We start from the raw sequence: 10,830 nt of genomic DNA, 5'->3' as shown, positions 1-10,830 counted from the left end.
GAGGAGGCCACCTTATGGGGATGAGGCTGCAGAGAGACGGTACAGAGAGCAGAGTTGAGAATCCTGGGACCATATGCAAGTCTGTGGACCTAGCTCACTGTTGGGCTCTGCAGATCATACATACTCATGAATACTCAACAAACATCTATCCAATGCCTGCTGTATGTCAAAAATAAACTGTTTTTACTCATAACACTTCTGAATCTGAATGTGTGGGGTTTTCCACACCAAGCAACTCTCTGTAGGCACCAATGGGGGGTCCTACAGTTGAATTCAATTCTAACACGACCCAGAGTCCATATCAGAAGCCACAGGTTTAAGGGCTCAGCCCCACAGGACTGCCCTCATTTCAGATGCTAGTCCCAAGTATCGAATTCCCAAATGAGCCACACTTCTTTCTGACTTGGCTATAAAGTCAGGGGGTTCCTGCCACCCTCCCTACATTTCAGGTTTGATAAATACAATGACTCATAGAATTCAGGAAAGTGCTTTACTTGCTATTACCTTTATTATAAAGGCTACAACAGAGGGAAAGCCAGACACAAGAGATGCACAGGGCAACGTATGGGGACGGGGCACGGAGTTCCCATGACTTCTCTGGGCATGCCATCCTCCCAGAACCTCAAAAAGTGTTCACCAACCCTGAAGCTCTCTGAACCCCATTGTTTAGTGTTTTCATGAAGGTCTCATTATCTGGGCATGATTGATGAAATCATTGGCCATTGGTGATTAACTCCAGCCTCTCCCCACTCTTCAGAGGACAGGGTTGCACTGAAAGTGCCAACCCCCCAATCATGGCTTGATTAGACCCACTCCAGGCTGAAGCTGCCTAGCTGTGCACTCCCCCCACCCCCACCCTCGTCTTGTTATTAGCAGACAAAAGACACTCTCAGCACTCCAGAGATTCCATGGGTTTTAGGAGCTGTGTGCCCGGAATCAGGGACAAAGACTGATGAGTATTTCTTTTTTATTGTATCAGACAGGAAGAGCTGGGTGTGGTGGTGAAAAGAGAAAAAAAAAAAAAATCCTGCATCTGAGGAGCTGACATTACAGTGAAGGAGACACTTGTTTAAGTTAAACGAATAAATGACATAGTATTTTAGATGCTGGGGCTATGGGGAGGGGTCACAGGGAAAGAGACATCAGAAATGCTGGGGCGGGGGTTGCAGTACTAAACAGAGAGGGGGGTGCAAAGAGAAGGTGAAATTTGTGGAAAGACCTGAAAGAGGAAGTGAGGGAAGCTGTGTGACTACTTGGGATAAGATGGTTTTAGGCTGATGGGAACAGCCAATGCAAAGGCCCTGAGGCAGGAGCCTGGTGTGTTCAAATAGCAGCAAGGAGGCCAATGGGACTGGAGCAAAGCAAGTATAGGGGGCAAGTTAGAAGAACTGAGGTCAGGTCAGACTATGCAAGACCTTGCCGGCCATAGGGAGAACTTTGGTGTTTAGTCCCAGTCAGGTGGGAGCCATGGAAGGTTCTGAGCAGGACTTGACCAGACTCAGGTGCTCACGGGTGCCCTCTAGCTCCTAGGAGGACAGACATTCCTGGTAAGATTAGTTGGGGCAACACTATCCTCCCTGCCCTCTGCACAGAGGAATTTTCTAGGGCCAAGGTGGTGGCCATGAGTCCCCGCTAGACACAGCCCCAGGCCTGAGCCTCACTGGCCTAATCTGGGATCTGCTGCATCACACGTGGTCCTCAACCAACCATCTGCTTGGCTATGATTCAATAGCCCTTTTCCTGGAAATCACATTTCACTAATGGAAATAAGAGAACAACCGCATCTGGGTACAACAGCTTTAATTTTTTTCTCTTGTGGAGAAAAGTGCACGTCTTTCCAGGTGGACATCAAAGAATTGCTTACGCAGGAGAACCACATTCAGCATAGAAATGAGCAGCAGGTCCAGAGCTCACTCCGTAGTGTTTCGGGATCGCCGGGGAGAAGCCATTTAGCAGAATTAGCACTTCAACTCTAAGACCAAATTTCACCTATTATTTGTTTTTCTAAGTCAAGAGGGAGAGGCAGATACAAGAACATGATCTCCAGAGAAGCCACAAAAAGAAAAAAAGCAGAACCCCAAACCACAGCAGCCATGGCAATTTCCCACCAAGCCACCTGTGGAAAGACAAGTTGCTAAAAGCAAATGTTAAGAAGGGACAGCATGGATGCAGGACCCAGCCTCAGGCAACAGCTCCAGACCCCAGCCTCGCAGAGCCTTTGGTTTAATTTTTGTTTGTAAACTCAGTGAACCTCCAACTCCCACAGTGATCTGTGAGGACATCAGTTTCTGTTCCCGAGACCATCTTGAGTTAAACCTCCCCCCCCAGACATAAAATAAAAACTTGCATTATTGTTTAGAACAAAAAAATTCTACCTGATTCCCAGTCTTGAAAGAACCTGAGGCAGCTCTCTCAGTTGCTACTTGAAGCTGAACTGTTAAAAACGTTGTGTAAACAGAAAGCTTAGGCCCGGTCAGGTCCAAGTTACAGCCAAAGCTGGTTTTATCACATGGGTGGTGACAATCACCTCATCCCTCAGGCAATGGCTCTCTGACCCATCATTTTTTTCTGGCAATAGCTTAGGGAAAATGGACTGGCCAACAGTATCTAGACAGCCCATGGTGCATCTTAAGGCTTTTTTAGCTAATTTACCTTCACTTTTACATTAAAGCAACTAACATTTTTTACTTCTGCCCCAAATATTCAGATCCTCTCATTTTGTGTGTTTCCAAAAACTTGTCCATTTCACCATAGTCACCTAATTTGTTGGCATACACAAAGATATCCTCACTTTGAAGCTCTCAGGGAAGACCCTAGTATGGGGTAAACAGGGCCCTCTAGAAATAAATTCAATCTAGAGCTTCTATAAAAGTAAAAGCTATGTTAAACTTAAAGCAGACCTTCCCCATGCCCCAACGAAGGAGGCTGAGATCTTTAGGGCTATAGGAGGTCATTTTGCTGGCAGGGGCTGGGAGTGGAATTGGGAACACATACCATCCTCTCAGCCATCCTCACAGTGTCTGTCAAGTTATGGGGTGTCAATCAGTGTTCCAGAGCAGAAAGAGGTGCCATGCCACTGGAGTTTGGACTTTGGTGAGCAGGAAGTACTGCTGAGCTGGGAGGAGGGCGGTGAAGACGCAGATCCCCAAACTGCACATAACCTGCCAGCAGAAGCGCCCAGCAACTGGGGACGCTATCCTCAACCAGGGAGACTAATCCCAGGCCATCCTCCATCAGCCTGCCACTCCCAAGCTATATTGTGAAGTACAAGTGACAATAGCAGTTACACATCCCTACCTTCTTGCCCCTCCAGTCCAAACCCAAAACATTCCTTAGAGTGAGTCTTCCATTAGCAGAAAACATCCCATCACTGGGCCTCACCAGTGACATGGCTCAGGAAATGGACACTGGATCCTCACTGGTCCTCAAGTGGGAGGAGCCCAAGTCCTTGTACCAGACAGTCAACAGGGAGCACAGGTTATGGGAACGTTGCTCAATTTCCTTTTCTAACAGGATGTAAAAGATGTGGAAAGACCTTGCTTAAAACATCACGAGTCAAATGGGCCCTGGGGAGGCAGGTCTGGGCAAGAGGGTCAAGGCTCCCGGCTCGGAGGTTAACTCCTGGCACAAAGCCCTGAGCATGAAAGCCAGGGGCTGGGTGATTCTCCACCTGGCCTGACACGGTACATAGTTCCAGGATTCAATCCCGGATCAGGTACACCACGATAAGCCAAAACAGTGTCAGGGACATGGGTGATGTTAAATTCTGGGGAAACTCAGAAGGCACTTCTGGGGTCCCTGAAGCCAGGGGGGCTCTGACTCCCCATCTCTTGACAACTAGAAAAGCTGCTTTAATACTGCTTTCACAGGCGGAGGATCTGCAAGCCAGAAGGGAGGGTTCTACCAGGATCAGTCACCGCCTTGCCTTGGAGCCTTCAGGTCTGAGGAGGTTCATGGGCGGGCTTAGGACTAGATCAGGGGACCCTGAGCAAAGAGCTGCTTTCCATATCTAGGGATGAACTCTGAGAACCCACATGGCAAGGGGAAGAAGACAAACCAGTTTTGGCCAAATTGTGAACTCCAGACAATGCCCAAAACAGAATGGATGTGGGCAATGGCTCTAACCCAGAAGGCACTGTGGAAGCCCCTCCATCAGGCAGGGTGGGAGAGGCTATCCATGCTCCCCCCATTAAAACGCCTGAAAAGCAGCAAGCTCATGCATGTCAACATCCCCAGACTCTGCCTCTAATGCAGAGTCCCCAGGGTCTGGAGCCTGTGACAGGGGCTGCTTGGGCAGGCTGGTGGCCATGGCGAGAGAACAAGTCACACGGAAGTGGGGGGCAGCTAACAGTTGACGGAAGGGAAGGGGGCACCCTGAGCTTGGAAACAGCCCTTGTGGCTCATGCCTCAGTCACAGTCCCTGCCAAGGCAGGAGGGGTGGCCAGGGGTTGGGGATCGTCTCTAGCAGCTGCAGCCACTGGGCTGGGGAGGTGGGGTGTCCCCCAAGGCTGGGCCTTTCCCATTGCTGCCCGGACTGGAGCTGGGTTCCAGGGACTCGTTCATCTTCTCGCAGATGACGTCCACCAGGCGCTCAAAGACCTGTTTCACGTTTATGTTCTCCTTGGCGCTCGCCTCGAAGAACTCGAAACCTGGATGGACATAGGTGGGGGCACCTGTGAGATCCAGAGAGGCAAAGCCTGGACTATGGCATCATACAAATCTGGGTTCCAAGCCCTGTTATGCAGCTGTGGGCCCATGACTGAGTGCCTTAGTCTCTGAGCCTCAGTTTGCCTATCTATAAAATGGGAAACATGTTGATAAAAACCTGTGGTAGCAGGCCTGCTCTGAACTATCCTAGGCAGTGGCTGCAAGAGTCCAGGTAATAACATTCTGGTGCCCAGAAGGCTTGGGGTGCCTACGGGTGGCTGCAGCTCAGCTTTCCCCCAATTGTGCTGCACAGGAAAATACAGTGAAAATATTTATGTAGACTTTTGAAATGGAACCAATTATTTCACATGTTCTAAAAAATGCACTCTGGACCAAATAAAACACAGCTAAAGACTGGCTTAAGCCTGGGGAACCACCAGTTTGCAATCTCCATTAGGCAGGTAATGGCAGTTTCCCAGTGTTTGTGGGGAGCATGCAATGCTCATAGTTCCTGGGCTACAGAATGAATGCACTACAAATGGTAGTAATAATAAGTGCTTACATCATGTTTATTATGTGGCAGGGACTTTTCTAAGTGCTTTACAGAAATTAACTCATTTAATGATGCTCTGAGGTTCGTCCTATTATAACCCACTTTACAGATGAGGAAACTGAGGCACAAAGAGGGAAAGTCACTCATCTAAATTCACATAGGTAACGCATGGCAGAGCTGGGATTCACACCCTGGCTGCCTGGCTCGAATAATAGCTGGTAATAAATATCAAATATTTTAAATATAAATAAATAATAATAAATATTCCTATTGTACCACCTTGGGCCCCGGGAGCAAGTGCAGGCTGGCTGATTCCTCCTGGGGAGAGGGGATGAGAGGTTGCTTTGAGTACAATCTTAGAATCATTAACTCCCAAAGGTGGGAGGTGGTACAAATGCTTTGGGGATTTGCCCAAGGTCCCTCAGCTAGAAAAAGTGGCCCGTCAACCTGAAAATAAGGGTGTACATGATGATCCTTCCTGCACCCCTAAAAGGCTGGTTCAGAATCTGCCTCCAGGGAGCTGTCTCTGAAAGGTCCCCAATGTGTCCTCACCTGCCGCACTGGCCAAGGTGGGCCAGAAATTCAGACAAACACCCACCATATTACATACAGCGCAGAGTAAATGGGTCTGTACCTTGTCACTTGTCACGCGGCACTATAAAAATGTAATTGTAATGAAATAGTTAGGTGTGTAATTATCCATTTCCTATCCATCTCTGCTATTAGAACACCGGCTCCAAGAGGGCAGGATTTCTGTCTGCCTGGCATGAAGCAGGCGCTTGGAACTGCTTGCTAAATGACTGGATGGATGGATGGATGGATGGGTGGGTGGATGGATAGATGGATGGATGGGTGGATGACAGAGGCAGGGTACGAACTCATATCTACTCCGAGCCTAGTGACCATCAATGTCACCCCGCTGTCTTCCTGGGCAAATCTGGCATTTCCTTATCCATGTGTGGCTCTGCCTCAAATAATCTGAGTTCTTTTCATTTTAATACTTTTTTCTGATTATAAATATTCGCTGAAGAACCTAGAAACTGCTAAAAAATATCAAGACAGATATAAAAACTATAAGATCACAAAGCGATCGAGAAATAATTCAAGTTAATGTTCAATTAAGGCCAGCATTCGCTTAATCTTTCTAACAGCCCTATGAAGTAGACTGTTTTCTTCTCCGTTTCCTAGGTGGAGAAATGGAAGCACAGAGAAGGGAGGCAATGTGCCTTATGTCACACAGCAGTTACAGACTTGGATTCTAGCTTCAGAGTCTGGACCCTTAACATGCCCTCCCTACAGTAGTTAGTTATACCATCTCCCACAAGGAAAGTCCTGGGAGAGCCTAGAATACTCCAGGACAAGATTTTCATTGAACTTAAAATTTGAATGGATAATCCATTCACCTGATTCAAAAAAATAAGACTGAGAAGTCCCCATCCAAGTCTGGTTCCTTGCCTCCCAATTCTTAAACACACAGGTCACCACTGTTACTAGTTCCTTCTGTATCTTTGCAGAGTTCCTTTAGGCAAGCGTAAGCATATATTCTTATTCTCATCCTTTTTATACACTAATGCAGGTGTTGTCATACTTCAAGGTGCAGGCCAAATCTGGCCCATTGCCTGTTTCTGTAAAGAAAGTTTTCCTGGCAGACATTCATGCTCGTTCATTGATGTATTGTCTATGCTTGCTTTCAGGCAGAGCTGAATAGTTGTGACAGAGACACTACAACCAAAAATATTTCCTATCTGGCTCTTTAAGCAAATGTTTGCTGACCCCTGGACTAAAGGAAGCAGCCATATCCACTATTCTGCAGTTTGCTTTTTCCATTTAGTTATATATCCCAGAAATCTGCCATAACAGAACATAAGAACACCCTCATCCTTTTTCATGGCTGCATGGCCTTCCACTGTGTGGACATTATGTTTTGCTGCTTCCTCCACTGTGAGACATGTGGGAGGTTACGCAGGTTTCCCTGCTACTAATAGTACTGCAACTTGATATAGTCACCACTTCCTACATGGGGAAGAATATCCGTAAGATAAATTTCCAGAAACAATTTGGCTGAGTCTGGGTTCCCAGGGATGCGGTCAGGAAGACGGGATCTGTGGGTGAATTCCCTGGAATGAAATGGAGAAGGTGGCATACACGTAGGCATTTCTCTGGGCAGGTCCGCAAAGAGCAAAGGGTTGGTGACTGTAGTTGGACCTGGGATCTGAGGGTGCGGATGGGGTTTGGTTCTGGGAGGCCCAAGGCCTATGGCTCAGGTTGGGCACTAACCAAGGTCCTCGGCGAGCCTTCGGCCGTCCTCGGCAGGCACAACACGCTCATCCTCTAGGTCACACTTGTTCCCCACGAGGATGACCTGAGCATTGTCCCAGGAATACGTCTTGATCTGTGTGGCCCTGTAGAGTATAAGGGCTATTAGGCCAGAGATTTGGGGTCAGAGGAGAGGGCAAAGGTCAGGGGGTCAGTGGTCAGTAAGCACTCACCAATCCTGCACGGCGGTGAAGGACTCCTGGTTGGCAACGTCATACATGAGCAGGAAGCCCATGGCTCCTCGATAGTAGGCTGTGGTGATCGTGCGGTAGCGCTCCTGGCCCGCTGTGTCCTGGGGAAATAGTGGGATCAGCCGGCTAGAAGTCACACTGTTCCCCACCCCACCGCTGCAGGGCCCTGTCTGAGGTGGGCATTGCTCTGTGCTCACAATCCCAGTCTGATGAGCGAGACATGGACCTGCCCCAGTATGATGGGAGAAATATGGGCTTGGCCCTGAGGAGTTCCCAGTCTGAGGGGTCAGTGACCTCTCACTGACCAACTTAATAACCACAAACAAGAGCTACCTGGACCAGAGGGTACCATCTTGATGCAGATACTCTGGTGCCTGTTACCATACAATCGTACCAGAAGCTGTGTTGGGAGCAGGGGTGTGGACACCTGGCAGGTGCTTTGGGGGCCTTTGGGCTCACGCCTGAGAAGGTACCCAAATCTCTTCCCCATTATTCACCAGGACTTCTAACTGCCTTGGCTTAGTACGGACTCGCCCTGAGACATCACTGGGCGGGGCATATCCCCTCTTGCTGACGAATTCATCTCATAGATAATACCCCCATATCCTTCACACCTACCCCACGCCCCCTCCCTGACTCAGGGCCATTCTCCCTCACCAGGGACCCCTCCCCACAACCCTAAACCCCCACAGAGACTTCCCGGGAGCAATCCCAGCTGCAGACCCATGCACAGCTAGCTGCCCGGCCCACCCAGATCTGCAGTTTGATCCTCTTGTCGTGGCGGTAGACGGTCTTGACCTTGAAGTCGATGCCCACTGTGCTGACGAAGGCGGGTGTGAAGGAATCGTCTGCGTAGCGGAACAGGAAGGACGTCTTGCCCACACTGCTATTGCCAATGAGCAGAAGCTTGAACATGTAGTCAAAATTCTGGTCTGCTGCATCCCGTGGGCCTGTCGGGGGGTCTCCAGCTGATGCCATCCTGGTGGGGAGCCTCTTAGAGGGAAGCCTGGAACCCTGCAGGGAAATAACACACCAGTAACGGCTTCAATGTGTACACCAGACCTGGGTTCAAATCCCGGCTCTGCCACTTGGAGGCCAAGTTACCCTGAACCGATCACCTGCTCTCTCTAGGACTTAGTGTCCTCCTCTGGAAAATGGGGATGCTTGTCAAATGCAAGGGCCCAGGATGGAGAGTGCACGGGGTGCCTCCTCTGGTCCTGAGGAACCAGACCCAACAGAAGGTGCAAGTGTGGACTTTGCCCCCTGGTGAGCAGCTGGTGTGGCCCAGGTGTGAGCTGGAGGGAGGCGGGGTGGGGGGTGGGAGGGGGGCCTGCCAACTGGATAGAGTTCCCCCCCTCCCAGGCCTGGGTGTTGACTTTGGCAGGTGTCAGCCACCAGCAGGGTACCTGCCCTGCCCCCACACAAGCCTAGGTTAACCCCTCCCTGATCCCCATGGGGAGGGGGTTTCAGTGGATCAAGCCCAGGTTTAAACCTCCAAATGGGTACTATCACCTTCTGTTTGTCAAAGAGGCCGGGCCCATCTCGCTCTGGGTAGAGCTGACTCACACCAGCCCCAGTCCCAGCCCACGGAGCCCAGGGTGACTGTCCTCAAAACGAAGGAAACTACCCCAGCCAACTAATAATCAAGAACCCCACCACCAGGACAACCACTCCCTTCCAGCCCTAGTCCAGTCTTTCCTGGACAGAGTACCAGAGTATCTGGGTCCAGAACACCCCCTCAACCCTCATGGCCTCAGTTTCCCCAGCTGTCTGTGGCTGTTCCTGAGCTGCATAGATAGGTTCTAGAAGGCCTGGTTGAATGGAGGGCACACCCACAGAGGAACCCCTGGCAAAACTCTTTCTCAACTGCCTGTGGGGCTTTTTTCCATTTTAAAGGAGGACACAACTGGCCACCCTTTCCTGCCCAGCCCTCAGCCCCACCCTATGTTCCGGGAGAACGAGTTTGAGGAGGGGAAGACGAGACAGGAAGCCTTTCCCCAAGCTGGGCAGGGTTGCCAGGCTGGGGCCCCCGCCCCCTACTCCACCCCCAGCCCACCTGTCAGACCACCTCTTTCTGCCGGCCCCACCTCTTTCTGACTATCTACCGACCCTCCTTCACGCCTGGCACTGGATAAGGGTCCCCGGATTCGGCCCTATCTCCCTTCGCTGGATTTGGGGTGCCCCAGCCGGTGCAGGAGAGCTCAGGAGCTTCCTCCCATCACCATATGGTCCCATCTCATGTTCCCAGCTGGGCTCTCGGCCCCGCCCGCGCCGTATTAACGCTCCCGGATCACCCCAGCTGGGTGGGGGCGAACGAAGTGGCGGCCCCCGCCGCCGGCCTTTGTTCCTCCGGGTCCCCCCCAGAACCCCCTGCTCCCCCAGACCTGCTGGGACGCGGAGGCGCGGGGCGGGGTGCGCTCCCTCCAAAGGGGTCACCTCGCGTGGGGGGTCGCTGCCCGCGGGGTCTCCGTCTCTGAACTCGCTGAGGCCTAGCCTCCGCCGCGACCCCGACCCCGCAGCTACAGCCGCCGCTGCCCGCAGCCACCCGGATCCCGCGCCGGCTCCGCCCAGGCAGGGGAGGAGGGGCCGCACCCGGGGGAGAGCGGGGCGGGACCAAGTCTGGGGTGGGGCTTGTGGAAAGTGCGGGGAGGTGCAGAGGTCCAGGGCCCGCCCCCCAACAATAAACTTTGCATTTGTCTTATCTGTAGGGCTCCTACTATGCGCAGAGAGGTTCAGAGCGAGGATTCTGGAGCAGGGTTTGAATCCCAGCCCCACCGCTTTCTGGCCATGTAACTTTGGACATGTTACTTAACTTCTCTGGGCCTCAGTTTTCCCTACCGTCAAGTGGTTGATAATAAGTGTCTCCACCTCAAGGGTTGTATGTGGATTCTGATCTGAATTAGTGTTTGTAAATTGCAGCGCCTGACCCTGAAGTGTGTAGATTCCTTTGCCAAATAGCCTTAAGGGCCCTTGGAATTAATCCCCCTTTTACAAATAAGGAAACTGAGGCTCAGAGAAGGACAGCCCCTTGCCTGAGGCCACAGAGTAAGGAAATTTGGCACATCCAGCCCCAGCTGAGGGCTTAGAGTTTTCTTCAAGACAGGAGAGGATCTGCAGTTATAA

At 51.0% G+C, this 10,830-nt stretch overlaps 1 protein-coding gene across 3 annotated transcripts; it reads right to left on the bottom strand.

Annotated features, from left to right (window-relative positions):
* Positions 1–1,783: 1,783 nt before the first annotated feature.
* Positions 1,784–10,283, bottom strand: RAB3D (RAB3D, member RAS oncogene family). 3 transcript variants are annotated; one of them, XM_033134735.1, is made up of 5 exons: positions 10,092–10,283; positions 8,458–8,721; positions 7,690–7,808; positions 7,478–7,602; positions 1,784–4,649 (listed from the first exon to the last, which is right to left on the bottom strand). In XM_033134735.1, exons 2-5 carry the CDS (start codon positions 8,683–8,685, stop codon positions 4,462–4,464), a joined length of 660 nt encoding a protein of 219 aa, XP_032990626.1. In that variant the 5' UTR covers positions 8,686–8,721; positions 10,092–10,283; the 3' UTR covers positions 1,784–4,461. The 3 variants fall into 3 exon arrangements, with proteins under 3 accessions (XP_032990626.1, XP_032990629.1, XP_032990627.1); XM_033134738.1 differs by having other exon boundaries at positions 8,506–8,721; XM_033134736.1 differs by having other exon boundaries at positions 10,144–10,268.
* Positions 10,284–10,830: the final 547 nt, after the last annotated feature.

Source organism: Rhinolophus ferrumequinum, chromosome 18, assembly GCF_004115265.2.
Source record: "Rhinolophus ferrumequinum isolate MPI-CBG mRhiFer1 chromosome 18, mRhiFer1_v1.p, whole genome shotgun sequence".
NCBI lineage: Eukaryota > Metazoa > Chordata > Mammalia > Chiroptera > Rhinolophidae > Rhinolophus > Rhinolophus ferrumequinum.
This window is presented reverse-complemented; position numbering and strand designations above follow the sequence as displayed.

Coding starts and splice junctions, on each gene's coding strand:
- RAB3D (XM_033134735.1), bottom strand. CDS start 8,685: ATGGCATCAGCTGGAGACCCCCCGACAGGCCCACGGGATGCAGCAGAC. Junction 7,809..8,457: donor GGATCAAACTGCAGATCTGG/GTGGGCCGGGCA, acceptor CTATTTCCCCAG/GACACAGCGGGCCAGGAGCG. Junction 4,650..7,477: donor AAGGCTCGCCGAGGACCTTG/GTTAGTGCCCAA, acceptor ATGTCCATCCAG/GTTTCGAGTTCTTCGAGGCG.